At 37.0% G+C, this 27,998-nt stretch overlaps 1 protein-coding gene across 1 annotated transcript; it reads right to left on the bottom strand.

Annotated features, from left to right (window-relative positions):
- Positions 1-15: 15 nt before the first annotated feature.
- Positions 16-27,998, bottom strand: LOC121991060. Its single transcript, XM_042545088.1, has 6 exons — positions 27,927-27,998; positions 26,774-26,827; positions 833-1,015; positions 692-745; positions 471-593; positions 16-357 (listed from the first exon to the last, which is right to left on the bottom strand). The coding sequence occupies exons 1-6, from the start codon at positions 27,996-27,998 to the stop codon at positions 16-18; spliced, it is 828 nt and encodes a 275-aa protein (XP_042401022.1).

Genomic DNA, 27,998 nt, shown 5'->3' with positions numbered 1-27,998 from the left:
AAGTGATTTGAATCATTATGTCGGTGGCCTCCATCCTCCCGGGCCACCGTAAAACAAGCAGCAATCTCCATTGTATTCGGCATCATAAAAGGGTTTGTCGAGATCATTGAATGTTACTGCATTGTAGACGGATTTTGGGTATGGAATAGACTGCCCATCCGTAATGGTGATCCTCCTAAAAGATGCTCCACCAAGTTGCCCATTGCCCGTCGGAGGACTAGGCTTATCGATAGGAGAGCTAACAGTTGCACTCAGTTGAATCTGAGAAGAATCTTCCATGTTATTGAAGAGCTCCCTCGGCCAGTAGCCAATCGGTTCTTCGCCATTGTAGAGCATCCAGTTCAACGAATGTCGATCCTAGAAAAAAAAAACCAAAAAAAACATTCATGATCCATCGATCTTACAAGCAGCGACCTTTCTTCCAAACCATCAAAAGTGAAAGAACCGTGAGTTCAATTTGATTTTGTTACCCTAAATATATTGAGGTTCAAGGCGCTCAGAGTGTAAACTTGGCCTGGAGACAACCTTTCAGTTGTTTGGATGAATCCAGGGCAAAGGAAGTTGAAGCAACCAGTTTTCTGATTCCCATCTGACTAAATATATGCATCCCCCACAAGGCCGCAAAGACAAAATCAAGTTATGATCATGAACTATAGTTAATCGATGAAGAATGAAAGGTACCAAAACTCACAGTCCAATGAGCGAAGAAGTGAGTAAAGCTGTCTCCTTCAACTGCGTGATTAACCTGTACAAGTGATCATAATACCTGTACATTGAGTTGAATGCAACAAGAAGCCATGAGATTCAACTATTTGTGATTAATACTACCCACATGAAACCCAGCTTGTAAGACATTGTGGTATGCCATAGGGCCTGTTTCTCCTTTACTGACAATGATTTGTGTTGAGCTTATTTGATCATCCGATATACCGGAAAGCTGATAAACATCCAAATCAGCTGATATTCCATAAAACTTTGCTGGTCCATTCCTAGTCGAAAATGTCACTCCAGCAGACTGCAGATTAATTCAGAGAAGAACATTAATTAAACCCTTGCAAGGATATAGTTGTTTATATTTACATAAGCTTTAGTTGGAACATTAGTATCTTGCAGATTTGTGAGTTGGGTTTGTTGGATTTGCTTTGCTCTAATCAAATCTTCTTTTGTAGTTCTTCTGATAGGAACAGTGCCAAGAGGACAACGTCTTGGCAGCTTTAGGATTTTCGAAGATGGATTATTCTTCATGCTCTTTGGAAATGATGTAGATTTAATCTGTGTGTATATAAGCCTGAAGAGTGTGGTTTTTAAGCAAAGGGTAATCAAAAGCTGGTTGTTTGTAAATATTTACACAGTCAAATGTGATCCCATACTCATCCTGTATCATTAAGTTAAAAAAAAAGTAATTAAGTATAGCGATAAAAAAAGGATTTATAGGAAAGAAAGATTAAACATATTTAAAAATGTGAAGATGGTGTGGCTTGCCTTGAAGGATTTGACATAAGGCTTGTTCAAGGATTTGAGTTGTATCTCCAACTCTCTCTCTTTTACTTCAGACAAATGTCATGTATCTGCAGCTACTGAATGATACAGAAGAGCACAAAGAGTCAATAAAATTAGAGCTTGTGATTCTTCCCTGTGATTCATCTTCATGTGGAGTAATCAAATCCACAAACACTTTTAAAAGCAAAAAAAAAAAATCTGCTAAAAAGGAATGCTAATAAATAGAGATCGAATTCCTGGTTAAAAATTGGAAATGTACATGCATTTATTGTTTTGACTTTTTAAAAAGGGGGAAATAATAGGTTTAGAGATGGTAAAAAAAATAAGATTTTTATTCATGATTAGCTAATTTATGCAAGCTATAATTAATTTTCAAGATATAGATGTAAGAAATTTATGGATAATTTAAGCCAGTTTAATTATCTGCTTAAAGGATTGCATGCCGACACTAAAAAAACAATGATTTAAGGACGAACATTTGGGATGAATATTTTTCATCCCAAAATTATAATAAGTTTGGTGATAAAAATAAAATTCGATCCAAATTAGCAACGAAATCTGTAACAAAATATTTTCGTCGCAAATTCCCAACGAAAACTATTTTTGTCGCAAAATTCGTCCCAGATTCTGGGACGAATCCAGGATTCGTCCCAGATTTTGAAAAGAATCGAGGATTAGTCCCAAAATCTGGGACGAATCCAGAATTCGTCCCAGATTGAAAAAAGATTAAAAAAATTATAAGGGACGAATCCATGGATTCGTCTCCAATTTTAGGACAAATCCTGAATTCATCCCAGAATCAAAATTTTTTTAAAAAAAATAATAATCGGAAGCCTTAAATATGGACCTAAAGACATCAGAATTTCATGAAACAAGTTTCTATGTGTTCGTATCATTCTCCTGATTGTAAAAATGTCCTTATCCATAATTCTAACCTAATATTTTGAGTGTTATGATTTTTTAATTCGAATTTGATGTAATTCAGGTTAAAAAATTGTCACACTCAATAAATTATGTCAAAATTATAAATAAGGGCATTTTTACGATTAGAAGAATGATATGAACATATAGAAACTTGTTTCATAGAATTCTTATATCTCTAGATCCATATTTGAGCCTTCCAATTTTATTTATCTTTTTTTTAATTTTTTTATATTATGTGACGAATCTAGGATTCGTCCGGGATGAATTCAGAATTCATCCTAGATTTTTGGAACTAATCTATGATTCATCCCTAATTCTGGGACGAATCCTAGATTCGTTCCAGAATTGAATTTTTTTTTAAAAAAAATAAAAACTAATCGGAAGCCTTAAATATGGACCTAGAAACATCGGAATTTCATGAGACAAGTTTTTATGTGTTCGTATCATTCTCTTGATCGTAAAAATATCCTCGTCCATAATGTTGACCATCTATTTTAAGTGTGGTGATTTTTTTAATCCAAATTTGATGTAATTCGGATTAAAAAATCACCACACTCAATAAATTAGGTCAAAATTATAAATGAGGACATTTTTACTATCAGGAGAACGATAAAAACACATAAAAACTTGTTTCAAAGAATTCCGATGTCTATAGATCCATATGTAAGTTTTCCAATTTTAGTTTTCTTTTTTTCTAAAAAATTTTTATATTTTGGGATGAATCCAGGATTCGTCCCAGATTTGGGGATGAATCCATGGATTCGTCCCAAAAATAAAAAATTTAAAAAAAAAGAAAATAACAATCGAAAATCTCAATATGGACCTAGAGACATCAGAATTTTATGAAACAAGTTTCTATATGTTCGTATCATTCTCCTTATCATAAAAATATCCTCATTTATAATTTTGACTTGATATATTAGTGTGGTGACCTAATTCATGGTAAAAATTTATCACACTCAATATATTAGGTTAAAATTCTAGATTAGGATATTTTTATGATCAGGAGAAAAATACGAATGCATAGAAACTTGTTTCATAAAATTCTAAGATCTCTAGATCAATATTTAGGGCTTCCGAATGTTTTTTTTTTTAAATCTGGGTCGAATCCCGGAATTCGTCCCAAAATCTAGGACGAATCTAGGATTCGTCCCAAAATAAAAAAAAATAAATAAGAAAATAAAATTGAATCGGAGGCTCTAAATATAGACCTAGAGATTTCAAAATTTTATGAAATAAGTTTCTATATGTTTGTATTTTTCTCCTAATCATAAAAATATCATAATCCAGAATTTTAACTTGCTCTAAATATAGACCTAGATCAGAATTTTATGAAACAAGTTTCATGCATTTGTATTTTTCTCCTAATTAAAAAAATATCATAATCTAGAATTTTAACCTAATATATTGAGTATGATAATTTTTTAACCCGAAATTGACCTAATACATTTTAAAAAATCACCATACTCAACATATTAGGTCAAAATTATGGATGAGGATATTTCAATGATCAAGAGAAAATTAGAAACCTATAAAAAATTATTTCATAAAATTTTAATAACTCTATTTCCATATTTAGTGAAACATAGATAGTTTACTAATTAAGTATGTTAACGTTAAACGCATGTTTGGATATGTGTCTAAAATTTAAAATATAGACTACATATGTCATGATTTCATGAAAGAAAAAAAATTACAATGAATTTTATGATGAATTGAAAAAAATCATCACAAAATTAATTTGCAATGAAATCTATAACGAAAATTTTTTTATTGCAAATAAGTCGTCGTCAAATTCTGCGACGAAATAATGTATATTCGTCATGAAATTTGTGACAAATATATTTTTTGTCGTAAAATTCATTGTAAATTTGCGACGACAAAGAATTCATCGTGAAATTTCATGATCTCAAATTAAATTATGACGAAAATTCATCACAAAATATACAATGAATGATTTTTTTCATTGCAAAATTCGTTATCATTTTACGACAAAAAAGAATTCATCGCGGAATTTCATAATCCCAAATCTGCGACAAAAAGGAATATTCATCACAAATGTGAGATGAACAAACGTTCATCGCAAATTTGGGACAAATAAAGATTCATTACAAATTTGTAAATTCAAAAAATCTGTGACGAAAATTTTATTCGTAGCTGTAGTTTTTGCAAAATTGCGTAGGAAACATTATAAATTCTATGATGAAAATAGTTTTCATCGCAAAATCTGTGATGAAAACAAATTTTTGTCGCAGAATCTGTGATGAAATCTATTTTTCATCTCAAAGTTTGTAAAAAAAAACTTTGTTGTCGCAAAATTATGATATACAGTATAAAATTACGATAGGTTTGTGGCAAACAGTTTCATCGCAAAATTCATTGCAAAATACACATTTTTTTCACAACCCCTACCCATTTCTGTATTTTATTGTAGATACAAATAATATTCAAACACAACAATAATAATCCAACAATTCATATGACAATAATCAATCCAACACATCCTACACAACAATTAAACAATCCAACACATCTTATATACACAATTCATTCAAACAAGTCATATTCATATTCAATCCAACACAATTCATACAAGTCCCTATCCAAAATGAAATCATACAAAAACAAACATATCATACAAAAGATCCATAAATAGTTCAATAATTTTCATAATAAACGGAATCAAAAGGATGAAAACATACAAATATAAATCATTGTCCTCTGCTACCTTGGCAAATACTTCTTTTTCCTTCTAGTTTTCTTCTTTTCCCGCATTAGAAAACAAACAAATTAAAAATATCATTTATGTCTAACTTATCAATTGTATCAATGTGTCAACAAATAAAACTTAATTTATCATCATAACATATCACTTGTATCTATGTGTTTTAATACATAAACAAGTTAATCTTGTGATTTTGGTAGGATGTAATCAAGGTTCTAACCTTGGATTACAAAAGATGTCATTCATCCTCAATCCTCAATTGCATGAACCATGTGCATACATGAAACTTGTAATTAAGCATAATAGCAAACAAAAAGTTTATAAGTCATGTAATCAGAAATACATGTATCAAATGTTCCATGACATATAATAAAATCATCGAAACATATAGCTAATATTGCATGGATTAGTAGTAGGCAAGCCACAAACATGCAAAACATGACATGACATGCAAAGTATCAAAGTAAGATCAAAACACATAAGCAATTATAACATGGCATAACATGCAAAAAAATCCTAACACAAAACTTAATATATAAAAACTTACTTCCTTAAACATGGATTTACAATTACCACCACCTTCATTGCCCATACAAACCCGGTTCGAAACAAATTAATAGTACTAATAAAAAATCCAAAAAAAACAAACTCAATTAAATAATAGTAATTACAAGACAAATAACATTCATACAAAACAAATTTATATAGAACCATCACCACCACCATCATGACCAGAACTAAGAGGATTCTGACTTAGAGTAGAGCCTAACTGAATATGTCGCATAATAAAGTCTTATTGTCAGCCCATTTCTCTCATTTCCTGATCTCTTTCCAATATTATGTCTTTCAAATGGGCGACCTCTTTAGTCAAGTTATGTATCTGTGTTATTACTGATGGTAGGTTGGAAAAAGATTTACGAGCAACTCTTGGGGTTCTTCTCAAAAAACTCATTTCCAATATCCTTCTCCCTTTCAGTCCTCCACTTGCCTCTAGCCATAAATACAAATTATTACCAACAGACGGTTCAGATACCTCATTATCATCACTAGCACCTGAAGCTATCTGTGCTAGCTCTAGCTCATAATATTTGTCCTGTATTGTAATGAGAAAAATTAAAATTTATAATAACAATAATTGACCACACATATAATCTTAATTAGATATAATATAGATGCTTATAATATAAATTTAGAGCAAGTACATAACTAATAAATTATCTAGTTTTAAATTAAAATCCAAGATAAATCTAAACCTTAATAAATTTAGCTCTATCCCTGCTCCAAGTCTTGTCTATTTTCATAAATATGTGGGTGAGAGTATCTATAAATGCAGGCTCCTTCCCTATTTCCATAATCTAAAAAATACTATTAGAAATAATGAAATAGTCTGAAATAGATTAAAAAAAATTAGTGGAGAGTTAACAAATTATCAATCTGTGTCTATGCTCATCGATATTGATAGAGTCTCCTGCATATGTCTTAGACGAGTCTCCAGAATTATAAGCTTAATTTGTTCTATTATGTTGACTTCTTTGTTTGCTCTCCTCTGTTGCTCCAAAATTGGAGATCCTAGTCCAATTTTCCTTGGTGATGCAAGGTCACTTTTGTTAGTCCCGTGTAGCCGACAAGAAAGGGTGAATTGTCCTAAAATAGAATACACACTTTCTTTTTCTTTCTATTTAACAAAGATAAACACACATTAGTTAATCAAAATAAACATAAGAAAAAGTAAGAGAAGACTCTGCTTGGTTTGCAACCGAAAGGTTGCTTATCCTCTGTCCTAGCACTTGAAGTTATCTGTGCTAGCTCTAGCTCATCATATTTTTCCTATATTGTAATGAGAAAAATTAAAATTTACAATAACAATAATTGACCACACATATAATCTTAATTAGATATAATATAGACACTTATAATATAAATTTAGAGCAAGTACATAACTAATAAATAAGCTAGTTTAAATTAAAATCCAAGATAAATATAAACCTTAATAAATTTAGCTCTATCCTTGCTCCAAGTCTTGTCTCTTTTTATAAATGTGTGGGTAAGAGTATCTATGAATCTAGACTCCTTCCCTATTTCCTTAGTATAAAAAAAAACATGGTTAGAAATAATGAAATAGATTAAAAAATTATCAATTTGTGTCTATGCTCATCAATATTGATAGAGTCTCCTGCATATGTCTTAGATGAGTCTCCAGAATTATAAGCTTGATTTGTTCTATTCTATTGACTTCTTTGTTTGTTCTCCTCTATTGCCCAAAAATTGGAGATCCTAGTCCAATTTTCCTTGGTGATGCAAGGTGACTTTTGTTAGTCCCGTGCAGCCGACAAGAGGGGGTGAATTACCCTAAAATAGAATACACACTTTCTTTTGCTTTCTATTTAACAAAGATAAACTCACATTAATTAATCAAAATAAACATAAGAAAAATTAAAAGAAGACTCTGAGTTTACTTGGTTTGCAACCGAAAAGGTTGCTAATCCAAGGTATTTAAAGCTCCAATAAAAAGTTCTCCTTTGTTGAAGGCGGAGAAGCCTCTTACAATATTGAGAGTATAGAAGTTCGAAACAAGAAAAATTACAGAGTGTGTTGTGTTAAAACTAGGTGAACCAGGACTCTATTTATAGTGCTCTAATCAAGTCTATCCGTTACTAACGTGGCAAACTCCGCTCCACGCAATGGATGGAAGATAGAATTTTTCATGTCCGAGCGCCCAGACCGATTTGGGCACCTGGATCGTTGCTGACGTTGTCCTTTAAAGTGATCCACTACGACGAGGCACCTACTAAGCACCCTGGTGGTTTGTGTTGGTGCAACCTTAGGTCAAGGTTGACCTGGGTGACCCGACTCGAATTGACCTGACTCGAGGTATATTTTGATGTTTGACAAGAATAGAGAAGTTATATTTTGATGGTTGACAAGAATAGGAACTTGGGGGATTGTGGGTGCAACCTTTGGTCAAGATTGATCTGGTTGACCCGACTTGAGTTGACCTGATTCGGGAAAAGTCCAAGTATGGAGACTTGGCACGGAAAAGTCCAAGCAGGAAGCTTGGCACGGGAAAAGTCCAAGTAGGGAGCTTGGCACGAGAAAAGTCCAAGTATGGAGACTTGGCACGGAAAAGTCCAAGTATGGAGACTTGGCACGAAAAAGTCTAAGCAGGGAGCTTGGCACGGGAAAAGTCCAAGTATGGAGACTTGGCACGGAAAAGTCCAAGCAGGGAGCTTAGCACGGGAAAAAGTCCAAGCAAGGAGCTTGGCACGGGGAAAAGTCCAAGTATGGAAGCTTGGCATGGGAGGTCAGAGAGGGCTCAGTAGCTCGTTCTCTGGACCGGACGAAGTCGGAGAGGGCTCGGTAGCTCGTTCTCCGGACTAGGTCAGAGAGGGCTCGGTAGCTCGTTCTCTGGACCGGACGAAGTCGGAGAGGGCTCGGCAGCTCGTTCTCCAGACTAGGTCAGAGAGGGCTCGGTAGCTCGTTCTCTGACCCGGACGATGGAGTCGGAGAGGGCTCGGTAGCTCGTTCTCCGGACTAGGTCAGAGAGGGCTCGGTAGCTCGTTCTCTAGACCAAGAAGATGTTAGGATTTAGGGCTGGGAAGCTCTAAAACTAACAAAGGCATTGAATCGGTCTGCTGACAGATCCAGTGAAACACTGGGTCATCTGATCGATCTGGTGATCGATCAGTAACCACACAGAAACTTTTTGTGAGTTATCTGATCGGTTTGGTGACCGATCAGTAAGAAGGCTGATCGGTCCACAGACCGATCAGGGATCGCAACCAACTCTCTGTGAGAGTTGGGATCGGTCTGGGGACCGATCAGCGTAGGGCCTGATCGGTCCCCTAACCGATCAGATCCACCCTGGACCAATCAGGGTGGAGCCTGATCGGTCCAGGTCTAGCCGTTGAGTCACAACGGCTAGATTTCTTCTTTGTCTTCTTCACAGGTTCATATAAGAAGGCCACTACAGGGAAGCTGGTAGTTGTTGCTCTTGCTCCTTCTTGTTCCTTGCGATCTGAGCTTTGCTGAGCTCTCCATTACTGAAGCTTCGTGTGAGCTTCCCTCGTCTGGGTTTCCAACTGATCAGTTGTTACTGGGTTGGCATCCGTGAAGTTGCTGCTTCATCAACAGTCGACGAGAAGGCAAGCAAACTAGTGTTTTTACATTCATATTGTTCTTGGTTTCTTGCTGTATTTCTTATACTCTGATCTTACTGTTGCAAGATATTGTGGCGAGGTTTCTCCACCTAGAAGGAGCTTTTATTAGCCGGTTTTCTGGGGTCTCATCCACCGACGGATTGATAGGATTCGTCCACCTTACGAACACGCCGAGGAGTAGGAGTATCATCTCCGAATCTCGTTATATCGTCGCGTTTGAGGTTTGATCTTCTCCATTTTCGTTTCTACTTTTTATTTCCGCTGCGCTAACTCAAATTGTAGGAAGAAACGAGAATTTAGGGTCGGCTATTTACACCCCCCCTCTCTAGCCGCTATCCGAAGGTCCTAACAAGTGGTATCAGAGCGAGGTCGCTCTTCGTCGGATTAACACCCGGGGGAGCACGAGCTAGAGAATGGATCAACTTGGAGAAGACGTCACGATTCCACCCTTCTACGTTCGCAACGACTTCGCGTTTTGGAAGGTAAGAATGAAGTATTTTCTTATGACTAACCTAGTAAATTGGAATTGTGTACAAGTAGGTTTTATTCCTCCGGTGGATAAAGAAGGAGAACCTCTCGAAAAGAAGAAGTGGACGAAGGAACAAATCCACCAATCTATAATCAACGACGAGGTAACGAAAATCTTTGAATTTTCATTACCTAATGATATCTTGTGTAAGATAGGTAGATACAACAATGCCAAGGAGTTGTGGAACAACTTGGCTAAGTTCCATGAGGAGAGCTCCAATTCAAGTCATGAAGAGGAGTCAAGTGAGCCAAGTAGCTCACATCATGGAGGTATGGAATTAGAAGTTGAGGGCTACTCAACATCTAAGGAAGAAGAGGAGGAGAGTTCTTCTTCAAGACTGGAGCAAGAAGAAGAAGCCTCTACCTCCGGAAGGGATGAAGGAGAGAGCTTATATTCATCCTCAACCCTAGGTAACTCAAGCAACTTAATTTCAAGTAAATTACATATAATGTGCTTTGAGTGTAGGGAATATGGGCATTACAAAAGTAAATGTCCAAAGAGGATTAGGAAGACTCCACCGGCACCAAAAGTCAAGGAAGCCGGAGTCCCGATACGCAAGGGCAAGGAGCACGTGGTGTGCTTCCAATGCAATCAAAGGGGATATTATAGGAGTCAATGTCCAAGGGGGAGGCAACCTCACAAGGACAAGAGACCAAGCACATCTATGGGGGGAGCTAAGGCAAACCCTAAGGTATCCTTTAAGGCACATTCTTGCAATTCTAATAAGACACATGCTAGTAGTTTTATTACAATTGTCAATAATGATAAGCATGAGAACCATAGAAACCGATACATGTGCTTAGGTGCCAAACATGTTAGCCTAGATAAGGACAATGCTAGAAATGCCAACCCTAGAGTTAACTCATCTAAGGTTAAGGAAAACCTAGATAGGAATCCCAAAACAATTAGACATATGTCTAGGAATACCTCAAAGAAAAATGGAAAATTAAAGCTTGAGGTATTAAAGAAGGAAAATCAAGTCTTGAGGTCAAGACTTGACACCTTAAAAAAGGCTCTTAAGAATTTGGAGAAGTCAACTCTAGGGTCTAAGGGTCAAAAATCAAAGCCCAAGGACATGAGAGGTTTGGGTCACAAACCTAAGTCTCAAGTGGTCAAGCCCACTTATCATAATGTTCCATTCGATTATGAAACAAGACCTAGGGCTAGGAAGACTATCACCAAGGTCACAAGGGGAGTCACCCCTATAGTTGATCTTGATGAGTCCCAAATGACCAAGGCTTTAAAGCCTAGGAGGGTCATTAGGAGGGTTGCTAGGGAAGTCATCTCTAGTGAATATTTAGTGAACCCAATGAGCTCAAATAGGTATTGGGTTCCTAGGAGCGTGATTCCTTCACGCTAGATGGTTTAGGGTGTGCCAACCTTAATTGGATAGGTAGTTAACCTACTCATGGAAAAAGGTGGCATTTTAGGAGTTTTCAAGGTGTAATCAAGCCTTGAAAATGAATTTAAAAATTATTCCTAAGGTGATTAGGATGTGCCAACCACATTTGAGGAATTTTTTTGGGGTCAATCTAATTGGCACATAGTGATCTAAAAATCTTTAGTATATGATTTTAGGTCTATTACACTTAGGAATATAGAATTTATGGTAAAATGATCAAAATTATCAAAAATGGCAACTAAGGCTAGAATTAGGTATTTTCTATACCTTTATATGTTATTTGCCATACATTGTTTGTCATATGCCATGTCATGACATCATATTTAACTTATTATGATTTGAAATGTCATGATAATACTTAGGTTAGTTATATGTCATGCCTTATTTAAGTTTCATACCTTATGCCATGACATCATGACATTGGCACATGTTTCCACTTATGATATTATTTTATGCCATGTCATCATCTCTTGCATTTATGATCAATTAAATTGATTTAAGGATAAAAACATAATTTGATATGGAAATCTAATTGTTGTTTAGAAAATGCATGAGAACTTAGCTTAAGATAACCTAAACCCATATCTCACATCAAAATTGACTTGGATGTGTTTGATACACCTTAGATGTGTGTGAGATATTAGGATGATGAGTTAGGATCAAGGTGCATAGTTCTTGTACCTAGATGAGCCTAATTCGAAATTGAGGATAATAGGGAAAACTTGTGTACAAGTCATGTACATTTAGTCCTAAGATTGTGGTCCTAAATTGAATGGTTTAAGATCATTTAAAAATTGATTTGAAAAACCTTGATGAAGCTTTTCTAGTGATAGCATTCATCATTGAGCAAGTTGATACAAAGATGGATTAACCTTGAGATATTTCAAAGTCTTTCGAACTTTGTATCAAGATTTTAAAATGGGAGTTATTTTCATAGAAAACTATTTTTCCATGATAATATATGTTATGAGGAATGTATTCTCAAGATTTTACAATTTTTGGAATTTTCTGTAATTTTTTAGGGGTTTCTGAATTTCGGGAGAAAAATCAAAAATTCATATCAGAGAGTCGTGGACCGATCAGAGGAGATCCTGATCGGTCCAGGGAAGTCTGAATCGGTCACTGGACCGATCCAGGGCAGTGTGGATCGGTCTGGTGACCGATCCAGTGGAGTCCTGATCGGTCTGGTGACCGATCAGAGCGTGCCAAAATGCTGATTTTCGACTGTTGTCTGAAATTTCAGCTGTGGAAGTTGGTGTTTTAGATTTCTAAAGGGTTGAAACTCTCCAAGACATTGTTGGTGCAATGGTCAAGGAGGAGTTGACCTTTAGGGGGAGTTTTACCTATTGGTCAAGGGGGAGTTGACTTTTAGGGGGAGTTTTTACTCGTCAAGATTTCTGAGGATGAGTGATATGGGATTATCACTAAATTGATTGTTGATTTTAGTATCAAGGGGGAAATTAAGGGTTTCAATGAAAGGTATGAGACTTTCATTAGGAAGAAACTCTTGACCTTGATTCACTCTTTTTGATGTGTGTCAAAAAAATGGGAGAATGTCTAGAGAATGTTCAAGGAAGAACATTGTGTTGGATCGAGACCGCGCTAGAGGGGGGGGTGAATAGCGCTCGTGGCTATTTCGTTCGATTATCGGAAAATTATCGGAGTAATTAAAATGCAGCGGAATAAAATAAAGACAAAGACACAAAGGGATTTACTTCGTTCGGAGCCTAAGGCGACTCCTACTCGAAGGCCCGCGATCCTTGATCGCTTCCGGTGGGCAACAACTATAAGCTCGATAAGAATTACAAATTACAAATGTAACAGCAATTAGAATAACTTTGTACCGACAACTTAAAGAAGAGAAAAACGAAGCTCCGGGTCGTCGGAATGTTGCAGCAGCACTTCGGAATGACTTTGTTAGCAGCACGTTGAAGAAGGAAAGCTCAGAACTTGATCGCTTTGAAGTGCTGGTCGAAACCCCCTTATAAAGGGTGTTCAAGGCGCCTTGAAGGCTATTCAAGGCGCCTTGAAGGCTGTTCCAGGCGCCTTGAAGGCTGTTCAAGGCACCTCCATGCTGCCTGGTCTTCCGCGTGGATAACATCTGATCTGGTCGAACTTCATCCTCTCAAGGCGCCTTATAGCCCTCTCAAGGCGCCTTCCAAGGCGCCTTCTACCTGCGCTTTCGCAGCCAGCTCAGCTTTTGCACCCGAGGCGCCTCCAAGCTCCATGGAGGAGCCTCGGACACTGTTCATCCGAGTCTTTAGGTTGCTCCTTTGCACCTGCAAGATACGTTAGTCCCAAACACTATCCTGCAATACAAAGTTAGCACAATAAACATGATAAATGAAGTATAGACAGTCTCCGAACTGTCCGAGTCTGACTTCGGGTTTCCAACCGGAAACCCTAGGTCGACCCGACGCCTATTGTTCCCTCTACGGGGAATGCGTCCTCACCTACTCCACTCAGGAGTTTTACCTATTGCCAGTGCGATCCTCCAGATCGACTGGACTTTTGCTCAGCACTCGATGCTTCCGGACTTTCTGCTGGACATCCGCTTCCCCGGCTAGTCCAGTCTTTCACCTGGTTCGCGACACCAGGACTTTCCACCTAGGGTTACCACCCCCTAGGACTTTTGCCTGAAGACATCGACCTACCAAGACTTTCCGCATAGGGTTACCACCCCCTATGACCTAGGGTTACCACCCCCTAGGGTTTTACCCTTTGCCTAACCGCAGCTAGGACTTTCCTGAAATCCTCAAGTAGACTTGTTAGATTACAAAACATCTTAACTTTGAATTCTTTGCCATTATCAAAACACGAGTTCGATCGTCGGATGCTTTCCGCACCAACAATCTCCCCCTTTTTTATTATGGCAACTCAAATTCAAAGTTAAGTAAACAAACGAATAGATAGACATAAACGAATAGATAGACATTTTTAACACAGGCAAATCTGCTAAGTATAGATGTATAAAGTAACTAAAGCAAATTTGCCTTATATGCTCCCCCTTAACTTTTGCTCCCCCTTAACTTTTTGTTTACATTTTTGCTACTCTCCCCCTTTGCCATATATCAAAAATGGGCAATAATAGATATTTGATTGAGTTACAAGTTTTTACTAAGGTCAACAGGTTAGCTAAGTTCAACAGGGTTTGAAAGTTAATGTCAATTGTAACTTAGTTTCAATAATATTTTAAGTTTTAGGACAAGGTTATTCATTCAAGTTCAGTTGATCCTTAAGTCCAAGCACAAGTCATGTTCACTAGATTGATTTACTAGGTATCAGAGCCATAAAGATCAAAACATTCTTAACTAGAAAATTGAGTATCCTTTACCAACTGTCTAACCTTTAGTTACTTGCTCATTGTCTATAGGACAATAGCTTTCACTTGGTTAGTCAAGTTAAGTTATTTTGGTCCAGTTAGACTTGGCTAGAGCTGGAGGACTTAACTTGATTAATGTATATTGCGTATTTAACGCTCAGACTCATATTGATGCACAGATATAAGCATTCTTGAGTCCAGGCTATATCCTATGCATCTCACGCCGTTCTATGTTTTTCAATCACAATTAAAGTAAACCTAGGTGTTTGTGAGATGCTCTGGCTTAAGTCTAGGGGAACATGATTTCTAGGGGGAAAGTCTAGGCTAATTTCCAAAATTTTGAAAAAATCTAGGAACTTGGGAATTTTGAAATTTATTTTTCCTAAAATTTGAAAAACAATAAAAGTTATATTTGAACCTATGCTCACAAAATATAACACATAAGTAATAACACATCAAAAAGATCCAAGATAACACATCAAAAACTGAGTAAGAAGGACAGATCCCAGATGTCAATAATATGTCAAGACAGGCGAAAGAACAGAATCAAGCGGGTGGATCGTCAGCTGGAGGATCGGCTATGTGCTGCTCAGGTGGTGGCTGAGGCTGTCCCTGACGCCGAAGCTCGCCTCGAAGAGATGCGAAACCCGCCGCTATCTCAGATCGCATAGTCAGAAGAAAACGATGACTGTCTAACACAGCTCGCCGCGTCTGTGTGGACTGGATCTCAAGACGAGTGAGTCTGTCCTCGACAGAGAGTGGTGCTGAGGATGACGACCCGGCTGAAGTGGAGGGTCCGGCAGAGGTGGAAGGATCTGCGAAAAAGTCCTCTGCCAGAAAATTAGGCCACTCCTCATCTGCATCAGGTGCGCCCTCGGCCTCTGGAGCACCAGGGGCAGCAGCTGGTGGTGGTCAGCCCTTCCAGGCTAGAATCCCCTCGGCAGTGACCTCTGCCCCTGCTAATCTAAGGCTACGCTGACCGACCTCATCATAAAGGGTAAGTGGGATGAGTACCCCTCTAGTAATGTCTATCCTAGAGCTGGAGAATATCTGGGTCAGGATATGACAATAAGGCATATGAACTACTCCAGATGTAACTGTGCTAGATGCAAGGATAATGTTATGAAACATATGGAGGTCTATGTCTATGTCCAGGCGCTAGGTGAGGGCGTACAAAAAGAATGAGTGGGACGGTCGCATCGTCGAGACATCTCGAGATGATAAGGGTAGTATACAAGCTGTCAGGACTCTGTACAAAGCATAATCCTGAACTCGAAGAAGAGTGGATCTGAACTCAATCAGGCCCAAGGGTCTCTCCTCCCCAAAAAATGCATGTAAATGTCGTCTAATGTAATGTGGGAATAGGGGGCACCAAAGGGTAGAGTCCTACTCGGATAACATAAAAAATGTACACTCAGACTCCCTAATCTCTAGGCTGGTGCGAAGTAGTGATGGTGTGAACTGAAGGTCAGTACCTCCTACTCTGGTGGTATAAGTTCTATCATCAACCTTTTCAAGGTTGTGACAGAACTGGGCACATAGATCTTGGTTGACTGTAGTGGTGCAATCAACCAGTTTATCTAAATGATAGTGGGTTATCATCTGGATAGTGGGTTGACAGTATTTGGACAAAAACTCCCTACAAATATATCTAGGTTTGATTGACTCAAAGGTAAACCTAGAGAAATCTATCCTATGCTGTTCAGAGGGGAATCTCGGGTCCGTGGAAGGGGCCCTCGCTGGTGTGGTATCCACAATACGACGCTTCCTATTTTTGACATTACACAAGAAAAATTGCAAAACTAGCAAAGAATGTAGGAAATAAATGGTTGAAGAGGGTTTAGATTGTACCTAGGAGGCATAGCTAGGAATGAAGGGGAAGGAAACGGGTAGAAGGCGCCTTGATTGGGAGGAATCGCAGAAATTGGCGGCTTGCTGCAAAACACGAACAGAAGCAAAAATGCTTCTGTTCGTGACAAAAGGAAGGTTTTAAGGCGCCTTAAGATCCCTTGAGGGCGCCTTTGGAGGCGCCTTAAGTGCTCCTTAAGGCGCCTTAAGTGGGCGGCGGGAAATTTCCCGCCGCTGCTTGAGGGCGCCTCCTCTTAGATGGAGGCGCCTTCGGATGCTACGTGTCCCATTTTTTTTTTTTTTTTTAATTTATTTATTTATTCATTAATCAACACATTTCTTATAAATTAGTTTTGATAAGGGGAAAAAATATGGTTTTAGAGTTAATTAATTTTTAAGTGTTTTAAAATAATTTTCAAATTTAAGTTAAAATAATTTTGAAATTTAAGTTTTTAAAATAATTTTGAAATTTAAGTTTTTTTTTTAAAATAATTTTGAAATTTAAGTTTTTAAAATAATTTTGAAATTTAAGTTTTTTAAATAATTTTAAATTTTAAGTTTTTTAAAATAATTTTGAAATTTAAGTTTTTAAAATAATTTTGAAACTTAAGTTTTTTTAAAATAATTTTGAAATTTAAGTTTTTAAAATAATTTTGAAATTTAAGTTTTTAAAATAATTTTGAAATTTAAGTTTTTAAAATAATTTTGAAATTTAAGTTTTAAAAATAATTTTGAAATTTAAGTTTTTAAAATAATTTTGAAATTTAAGTTTTTAAAATAATTTTGAAATTTAAGTTTTTAAAATAATTTTGAAATTTAAGTTTTTAAAATAATTTTGAAATTTAAGTTTTTAAAATAAATTTGAAATTTAAGTTTTTAAAATAATTTTTAAATTTAAGTTTTTTTAAAATAATTTTTAAATTTAAGTTTTTAAAATAATTTTTAAATTTAAGTTTTTTTTAAATAATTTTGAAATTTAAGTTTTTAAAATAATTTTGAAATTTAAGTTTTTTTAAAATAATTTTGAAATTTAAGTTTTTTAAAATAATTTTGAAATTTAAGTTTTTAAAATAATTTTGAAATTTAAGTTTTTCAAATGATTTTGAAATTTAAGGTTTTCAAATAATTTTGAAATTTAAGTTTTTCAAATAATTTTGAAATTTAAGTTTTTCAAATAATTTTGAAATTTAAGGTTTTAAAATAATTTTGAAATTTAAGTTTTCAAATAATTTTGAAATTTAAGTTTTTCAAATAATTTTGAAATTTAAGGTTCTCAAATAATTTTGAAATTTAAGTTTTTTTTTTAAAAAAAATAACAAAATTGAAATAATTATCTATTTGATTTTAATTACTTAGTCATCTCACCCGATCTAAATTTTCAATCAGGGAATCCTATAATTTTTGTGAGATGAATTATGATTGAATTTTAGGGTTTGATTTAACTTTTGTGTTAGATTCAGGTTTAGCTTTGGGTTCAACAAGTAGGCATTCTTTGGATAAACTTCTGGGCTATGGTGAGTCACAAGGAGCTCATTAAAGTAACCATACCTTCGAGGTTTTCCAAATAGTCCTACCCATTGAACTTAATACTAATCCTTGGTCTAACTAGTTAGGATCCATTTAAGGGTAGCTTTGGTCAGTTCCGCTTGGCCAAATGCGCCAGGTCGAAGCCATATCTTCCTAGACATGCGATGCCCAAGTTTCCCTAACGTACTATCATCCAAAAACTTCACCAGTACTGTGGTTCAAGTTAAACTTATCCCGTTTTAATCTAACCTTAATTACCCTGCCGGGTAATCTATTCTTGTTTTACCCAATTTGAATTTAATTTTGAATTTTTAATTTAATTTTTAATTTTTAATTTAATTTGAATTTAATTTTTAATTTTTAATTTAATTTTTAATTTTTAATTTAATTTTTAATTTTTAATTTTTAATTTAATTTGAATTTAATTTTTAATTTTTAATTTAATTTGAATTTTGAATTTAATTTTGAATTTTTAATTTAATTTTTAATTTTTTATTTTTTATTTAATTTGAATTTAATTTTTAATTTTTAATTTAATTTGAATTTTGAATTTAATTTTGAATTTTTAATTTAATTTTGAATTTTGAATTTAATTTAATTTTGAATTTTGAATTTAATTTTAAATTTTGAATTTAATTTTGAATTTTGAATTTTAAATTTTTAAGATCGTTTTTCTTTTAGATCTTCCTGGATCACAGCCTCGATATGGTCTATCGAGGTAGTGTATTTGATCCTTTGGAACCCAGTATTTGCCAATTCCAACTTGATTGATCAATTTGGACTTGGGGACCCATGCTTGGACTGTTTTACTACTCTATTTGTTTATTAGGGATAAATAAGAGTTATATTTCTTTTTACTTTTGTATCCCAGCCCAGTTTTGTTGTAGACGGCTCTTTGTGTTCCAAGAATTAGGTCCAAATTCTTGGATCCCAGAGAAAACCGTTCTAATGTATTTTTTAAATCTTTTACCTGATTTCTCAAACTAGAGTTTTCTTCCTCAAGTTTTTGAACTTGAGTAGAATTTCCAGTTTGAGCTTGACTAGGTAAAGAATTAGTGTTTGTTACTTCTTTAAGGACGACTACTTCCTTTAGAAGTGATTTAATCCTAAGGTTTGATTTAGCTAGTTTGCGAAGTAAGTAATTAACTAAATTATTAAGCCTTGGAATGCTTACAGTGGAGTCTGGTGGCCCTTCTGAAACGGATGCGGATCCGTGGCTTTGCTCGGACTCGGCTTCTGACTCGCTCTCGATGATCTGGTCCCGGGCCATCAGTGTGAGTAGACTTGTTTGATCAACTTCATCGTCGTCGTCCTCTGAAGAAGATTCATCCCAGGTTGCTTTCAGGGCCTTCTTTCTTCTTAGCTTTTTGGCCTCCTTTTGATTGGGACAGTTGGCTTTGATATGCCCCTTCTGGTTGCATCTGTAACAAGTGACTTCGAACTTTACCTTTGAGTTCGGTTGGACTTCCCTAGACTGAACTGCCTTCTTCAGATCTTTCTTGTTGAAGCTCTTCTTCTTCTTGTAGAGCTTCTTCACAAGGTTTATAAGTTCGCTGGTTAGTTCATCCTCTGACTCTTCTGAGTCGGATTCGTCTTCTGATTCTGTTTCAATTTTTTGCCGTACTCTAGATTCCCGTGTTCGACTCGTACCTGCAACCAAGGCAATACCTTTCTCAGATGGCTGTGCATTAGTTTGTTCATGAAGTTCAAATTCAGAAAATAATTCGTCTAATTTTAAAGAAGATAAGTCTTTGGAGACCTTGTAGGCATCTACCATTGATGCCCACAATGTACTCCTTGGAAACGAGTTAAGAGCATACCTTATTATGTCTCTGTTTTCTACCTTCTGCCCGATTCCATGAAGGGAATTCAGAATATCTTGAATTCGAGCGTGTAACGAGCTTGCCGTCTCGCCTTCCTGCATTTTTAAATTGTATAGTTTATTTAGTAACAAATCACGCTTACTTACCTTGGTTTCCGATGTGCCCTCGTGAACTTCGATGAGTTTCTCCCAAAGCTCCTTCGTGGAGGAGAATGGACCGACTCTGTTGAGCTATTTTTTGGTAAGCCCGCACTGGATGATGCAGGTAGCTTTGGCGTCGGCTTCCACCTTTTTGATGAAGGTTGGCTCCCAGTTCTCACAGGATGTAGGCTTACCGTCCGTATCAGTTGGTAGTTGCAGTCCTGTCTTGATGATCATCCAGGTGTCGAACTGGATCTTCAGATATATTTCCATTCGCCCCTTCCAATATCCGAAGTCTTCTCCGGAAAATAGTGGGGGACGAACGGTGCTATATCCTTCTTGTTGAGTCATTTTAGACCTAAATAAACAAAAACAAACAAATCTATTCCAAGACTGTGTCTTGGATTAGTAGTACTGGAGGAAGAAAAAAAATGACAAGCTCAAGTGGTATTGACCAACTTTGAGCAAAAAATCGATTTGAAAAAAAATTAGAATATAGCTATGAGGCTAAATTCTAATCGACTCCGAACAAAAACCACGAAAAAAAAATTGTCTTGAATAGTGGTTGCACTGATTCAAGACGACCCCGCTCTGATACCAATTGTTGGATCGAGATCGCGCTAGAGGGAGGGGTGAATAGCGCTCGTGGCTATTTCGTTCGATTATCGAAAAATTATCGGAGTAATTAAAATACAGCGGAATAAAATAAAGACAAAGACACAAAGGGATTTACTTCGTTCAGAGCCTAAGGCGACTCCTACTCGAAGGCCCGCGATCCTTGATCGCTTCCGGTGGACAACAACTATAAGCTCGATAAGAATTACAAATTACAAATGTAACAGCAATTAGAATAACTTTGTACCGACAACTTAAAGAAGAGAAAAAACGAAGCTCCGGGTCGTCGGAATGTTGCAGCAGCACTTCGGAATGACTTTGTTAGCAGCACATTGAAGAAGGAAAGCTCAGAACTTGATCGCTTTGAAGTACTGGTCGAAACCCCTTTATAAAGGGTGTTCAAGGCGCCTCCATGCTGCCTGATCTTCCGCGTGGATAACATCTGATCTGGTCGAACTTCATCCTCTCAAGGCGCCTTATAGCCCTCTCAAGGCGCCTTCCAAGGCGCCTTCTTCCTGCTTCAAGGCGCCTCCAGTGGTGCTTCACAGCCAGCTCAGCTTTTGCACCCGAGGCGCCTCCAAGCTCCATGGAGGCGCCTCGGACACTGTTCATCCGAGGCTTTAGGTTGCTCCTTTGCACCTGCAAGATACGTTAGTCCCAAACACTATCCTGCAACACAAAGTTAGCACAATAAACATGATAAATGAAGTATAGATAGTCTCCGGACTGTCCGAGTCTGACTTCGGGTTTCCAACCGGAAACCCTAGGTCGACCCGACGCCTACTGTTACCTCTACAGGGAACGCGTCCTCACCTACTCCACTCAGGAGTTTTACCTGTTGCCAGTGCGATCCTCCAGATCGACTGGACTTTTACTCAACACTCGATGCTTCCGGACTTTCTGCTGGACATCCGCTTCCCCGGCTAGTCCAGTCTTTCACCTGGTTCGCGACACCAGGACTTTCCGCCTAGGGTTACCACCCCCTAGGACTTTTGCCTGAAGACATCGACCTACCAAGACTTTCCGCATAGGGTTACCACCCCCTATAACCTAGGGTTACAACCCCCTAGGGTTTTACCCTTTGCCTAGCTAACCGCAGCTAGGACTTTCCTGAAATCCTCAAGTAGACTTGTTAGACTACAAAACATCTTAACTTTGAATTCTTTGCCATTATCAAAACACGAGTTCGATCGTCGGATGCTTCCCGCACCAACACATTGGAGTTTGGGGAGAATGTTCAAAGAATGTTCGAGGAAGAACATTGGAGAACTATTAGAAAACCTAAGTTAGGTTATCGGGTTAACCTAACTTGATTATGATTTTTGTCAAACATCAAAAAGGGGGAGATTGTTGGTGCAACCTTAGGTCAAGGTTGACCTGGGTGACCTGACTCGAGTTGACCTGACTCGAGGTATATTTTGATGTTTGACAAGAATAGAGAAGTTATATTTTGATGGTTGACAAGAATAGGAACTTGGGGGATTGTGGGTGCAACCTTTGGTCAAGATTGATCTGGTTGACCCGACTTGAGTTGACCTGATTCGGGAAAAGTCCAAGTATGGAGACTTGGCACGGAAAAGTCCAAGCAGGAAGCTTGGCACGGGAAAAGTCCAAGCAGGGAGCTTGGCACGGGAAAAGTCCAAGTATGGAGACTTGGCACGGAAAAGTCCAAGTATGGAGACTTGGCACGGAAAAGTCCAAGAAGGGAGCTTGGCACGGGAAAAGTCCAAGTATGGAGACTTGGCACGGAAAAGTCCAAGCAGGGAGCTTGGCACGGGAAAAAGTCCAAGCAGGGAGCTTGGCACGGGGAAAAGTCCAAGTATGTAAGCTTGGCATGGGAGGTCGGAGAGGGCTCGGTAGCTCGTTCTCTGGACCAGACGAAGTCGGAGAGGGATCGGTAGCTCGTTCTCCAAACTAGGTCAGAGAGGGCTCGGTAGCTCGTTCTCTGGACCGGACGAAGTCGGAGAGGGCTCGGCAGCTCGTTCTCCAGACTAGGTCAGAGAGGGCTCGGTAGCTCGTTCTCTGACTCGGACGATGGAGTCGGAGAGGGCTCGGTAGCTCGTTCTCCGGACTAGGTCAGAGAAGGCTCGATAGCTCGTTCTCTAGACCAAGAAGACGTTAGGGTTTAGGGATGGGAAGCTCTAAAACTAACAAAGGCATTGGATCGGTCTGCTGACCGATCCAATGAAATACTGGGTCATCTGATCGATCTGGTGACCGATCAGTAATCACACAGAAACTTTCTGTGAGTTATCTGATCGGTCTGGTGACCGATCAGTAAGAAGGTTGATCGGTCCATAGACCGATCAGGGATCGCAACCAACTCTCTGTGAGAGTTGGGATCGGTCTGGGGACCGATCAGCGTAGGGCCTGATCAGTCCCCTGACCGATCAGATCCACCCTGGACCAATCAGGGTGGAGCCTGATCGGTCCAGGTCTAGCCGTTGAGTCACAACGGCTAGATTTCTTCTTTGTCTTCTTCACAGGTTCATATAAGAAGGCCACTACAGGGAAGCTGGTAGCTCTTGCTCCTTCTTGTTCCTTGCGATTTGAGCTTTGCTGAGCTCTCCATTACTGAAGCTTCGTGTGAGCTTCCCTCGACTGGGTTTCCAACTGATCAGTTGTTGCTGGGTTGGCATCCGTGAAGTTGCTGCTTCATCAACAGTCGACGAGAAGGCAAGCAAACTATAGTGTTTTTACATTCATATTGTTCTTGGCTTCTTGCTGTATTTCTTGTACTCTGATCTTGCTGTTGCAAGAGATTGTGGCGAGGTTTCTCCACCTAGAAGGAGTTTTTATTAGCCGGTTTTCCGGGGTCTCATCCACCGACGGATTGATAGGATTCGTCCACCTTACGGACACGCCGAGGAGTAGGAGTATCATCTCCGAACCTCGTTATATCGTCACATTTGAGGTTTGATCTTCTCCATTTTCATTTCTACTTTTTATTTCCGCTGCGCTAACTCAAATTATAGGAAGAAACGAGAATTTGGAGTCGGCTATTCACACCCCCCCCTCTCTAGCCGCTATCCGAAGGTCCTAACAGTTTGGGCACCTGGACTAGATAGTCTACGTACTGGGACCATTCAGCCAAGTGCTAACTCGTTCAACGCCTTCTCTGGTCGCTAGCTTCTACTGTGATCGTTTGGGTGATCCTCTGGCCTTCCAGAGTTGAGCTCATCCGAACTCAACTCTAGCCTTCTCCACGAGCAGTCTTATGCTCCAGCTTCTCATCCCTCGGAGGCGTTGCACGAGTCCTTTTTGCTCCACCAGTGTACTCTTCCGCAGCTTCTCATCATTCGAATGTACCAAACTCGTCGACTCAATTCTTGTGCCATCATTCTCGTCTGATGCATCTTCTGCTTGACTTCTTGCAATCCTAGCTAAGTCCTTGCACACTCAGATGCAAGGTATCAAATGCGCAGAGCCTAACTTAACTTGATTGATCACATCAAAACTAACACAGGGCACTTACAATCTCCTGCTTTTTGATATGATCAACCCAAGTTAAGTTAAGGTTTAAAACAATATAGTAATGACAAATAACTATGCAAAATTAAATACAATGCAATTAATAAATTGAAAAATGATTCCTCCCTCTAGACTTAATCTTATTTCCCCCCCCCCCCCCTTGATTACATTAAAAATAGGGGTAAATATCGAAAATAAATTTAAAGAAAAATTCTAGGAGTTACAAAATAGTAACTAATACTTAAACAAATTATGGAAATTATTTTTCAAAAATATAAATTTTTACTATTTAAAAATTAATTTTGGAAAAAATAATTTTAATATTATTTTTATTATTTGAAAAATCTAAAAATTTTGTTTCTGTTGAAAATAATAATCCTGAATAGTGTTAAAATTTTCATTAATAACCAAAATAAACATATAAGCCATAATAAATTATTTTATATATATAGACATATTTTCAAAAAAAATATTTAAAAACAGATTTTAAGCTTGAAAAATATTTTAAAAAATAAACTTTTAAAAATTGAATGTCTGAGAATTTTTAATATTAAAATTAATATTTTGGCAAAAAATTTATAGAAAATTCATTAATAGTCAAAAAATTTTGAACAAAATTTATTCTAACAGAGGATTTACTGTATTATCACTAAAAAATTTGAATAAAATATTCTAACAAAAAGTTTGCATGAAAAATATGTTTGTGACTAAAGTAACTCCTAGTCTATCAAGTCAATCAAATTTAAAAAATTTAAATTAAATAAGCTTTTGGAACCCAATATAGGTTTTTATATACTATATTGACAAGACATTTTCTAGTAATAAATTTTTGTGATACTTTTGCAATTTGACCCTTATAAAATTTGAAATTCCAATTCAATCCTTGAAAGTTTCTAAAATTTTAAACATATGAACATACAATACCCTTTTCTAGTTTTTCTATTTGATCTTTTAATTTTTCATTTTTCATTTTTAATTTGTCAAAATCTTCTAATCGACATGCTTTTGCTAAGTTCACTTTTAATTCTAAGTTTTCCTCTTTCAATCTTTCAATTTTCATTTTTAGTTTACACATCGATTTAGACATAGATTTTATTCCAAAATATAATTGATTAGGAGGTAAGAGACATACCTCACTTACCATGTCAGACCTAAAACTGGATTCTCCTCTGCATCGTTGCACTCTTCTGATGTGGCTCCCCCTTCGTCGATCCTAACTTTCGAGTTACTTGGTTCGTCATGACTAGCTATCAATGTCAGTCCAGTATAGACTTTTATCTTGGATTTGGATGAAGAGCTTTCATTCCAAGTATCCTTGAGATTCTTGTGTTTGGTTCACTTTCGGCCTTTGTCTTTCTCCTTCTTAAGCTCTGGGTAGTCATCCTTTATGTGCCCTTCTTTTTGACAATTGTATCATCGAACCTTTCATTTGCTCCTTGGATTTTTCTTAGTCTGCATCTCTTTAAACTTGTTAGATTAAAAAATTTATAAACTTTCTTACCATATATGCTTCTTGGTCTGCATCAAGATATGAATTTGACTCGCGTTCATCCTTCTTGTTGACTCTTAGTGTCAGGTTCTGACTTGACTCTTTTCTTGAACCTGCATATCTAGATTCATGTAATTCTAAAGTTAAAAAAATTCTTCTAAGGTGCTTACCTCCAAGTCCTTAGAGATGTAATATGTATTTATGATCAAGGTCTACTCTAGAGTTCTGGGAAATACATTAAGAGCATAGCGGACTGAGTCTTGGTTGTTTTTCATTTCACCAATATTGATCAGTCTGATGATCAACTCCTTGATCTTTGCATTTATCTAAGCCATCGTCTCACCTTTTTCCAAGAGGAGGTTTATTAACTACTCTGAAGAATATCCCATCGTGCAAGCTTCACTTCAGATGTGCCTTCATGGAGCTCCAAGAATTTCTCCCAAAGCTCTTTGGCTGAGGTGAGCTTCTGATGCAATTGACTTCATGAGGCAATAATACACTTAACAGGTAGTATTCCACTCTATTGTTGTCTACGAAGTCGTTTTGCTCCTTCATCCAAAGGTTTTCTTCTTTATCTTCTTCTTATTGATCATTGGGAACTACAAAATCATACTTGATTATTAAAAGGATTTTGAAATCACACTACAACAAAAATAGCTTTCATAGTGCGCAAATTCACTTTTTGTAGCGAGCATTGTATGTTACACAATTAAAAGCTATTGGAAGTCCGAGATTATTCGCGACGTACATTGCACATTACAGATATTATTATCTGCAGCGCATAACATACTATACGTTGTAGAAAATAATATCTGCAGCATGCTTTGCGCGTTGTGGATATTATTTTCCGCAGTGTGCAATGTATGCTATGGAATGTGTTTTCTGCAACATGCAAATACTTGCTGTTAATATTCTAATCCACAACATGCAAAGATACATTGTTGATGTTCTTATCTATATTAAAAAAATCAATTTCATTGACAAAAATACTAAACTAAATTTTACAACAAATTTAGTACAAATCTAATCCTCACAAAATTAATAAAAGTCATTGTTTATCATTATATCAAAATAAGGTCTGAAGATCCAAAACAAGATACGAACTCTCTAACAAACTAACTATTATATAACAACGATTAAACATCCAATCTACACAAATCAGTAAAATATGTATGAATCATACAATATTATAAAGAGGTTTCTCATGAAGGTAGGGTTATTCGAACAAAGAGAATGCTTGCTCCGGTGCCCCTTTTTTCACAACTTCATTCTTTAATATGATGTTTGTTGAATTCACTAACTCTTTCTATTGCAGGAAGAGGAGATATCGCCTGAACAAGTTTCATGTCCCACAACTACAACAATATCACATAAACACATTAAAAAAGATCAAACATATTATTCTGTTGGATTATTTAAGGCTATACTTAAAAACAAAACACCTATATCTTAGTTCTGGAAGGAAATTCAGCTCTAGCTGATACATTGGATAACTTTGTCAATGGAAAGAAAATACAAATGATCACTTATATCTATTGGAGTTGCAAGGTTGCAAACATAGTCCCACATTGAAAACACATGGGAAAGATCATGAGTTTATAAAAGCAAAGATATCTCCATTGCCATAAGGCCTTTTGGATAGAGTCCAAGAGAAAAATCATGAGAGCTTAGGTCCAAAGTGGACAATATCATGCAATTATGGAGATATCTAAATTCTTTCAATCCTACTATCAGACTGTGCATAAGAGACTATCAGACTGTGCATAAGAGTTATGGTCTGATTCAACCATATGGGTACAATATTGACCTTGAACAAAGAAAGTGGGGGATGCTATCTTCGGATCAAGAGGCCCAGACACCAGGCAGGAAGACCTGGTGGGTCGAGGATCAGACGTGGGAAGACTATGATCCTTTGTTTGAGGGGGGGATTCTTTTTGATCCTATAATATCAATGTGAAAAACGTACCCAGCAAAGTGAACATGACAAATTTATATTGTTCCTATATTTTACAAAATTATAAAGATCATCCAGTTAGGATCAGGCGATCAACACCAAGCAATGCATATGGTAAATATAAGGGTTAATCCATTGATCTGGCACAACCTTAACCGTTTTCTATTTTCAATAATTAGGCTCAACACCAAGCAATGCATATATAGTAAATATAAGGGTACAGACACTAATCTAGTATAACTTTAATGGTTTTTTCAAATCTAGTACAACCTTTTATGATCTAATCTATCACAACCTACAAAATTTTGTGTTAAATTCAGTATCCATCATATATCCATTCATGTTTCCATTAATAAGAGTCTCCTTGGGATGATCTAATGGCTAGCACATGAGATATTACCACCATGAGGTCAGGGGTTCGAATCTCGACAAAGTCGAGGTAAATACCTCCCTTATGTACTAGTCACTATTTGAAAGTCTAGTAGTCACCCGTGATTTACCTTCTCCGTGTTGACCTTAGGGCGGGTTGACAGGGGATGCTGAGGATGAACGTATTCATCTTTTATCACCAT

Source organism: Zingiber officinale, chromosome 6B (assembly GCF_018446385.1).
Source record: "Zingiber officinale cultivar Zhangliang chromosome 6B, Zo_v1.1, whole genome shotgun sequence".
Lineage (NCBI taxonomy): Eukaryota > Viridiplantae > Streptophyta > Magnoliopsida > Zingiberales > Zingiberaceae > Zingiber > Zingiber officinale.
This window is presented reverse-complemented; position numbering and strand designations above follow the sequence as displayed.

Bases quoted from the DNA above. Each gene is read 5' to 3' on its own strand.
- LOC121991060 (XM_042545088.1), bottom strand. From the start codon at position 27,998: ATGGTGATAAAAGATGAATACGTTCATCCTCAGCATCCCCTGTCAACC. The intron at 26,828-27,926 runs GTAAATCACGGG...ATATTGTTGTAG, and splicing joins CTAAGGTCAACACGGAGAAG to TTGTGGGACATGAAACTTGT. The intron at 746-832 runs GTGGGTAGTATT...TCACTTGTACAG, and splicing joins TCTTACAAGCTGGGTTTCAT to GTTAATCACGCAGTTGAAGG.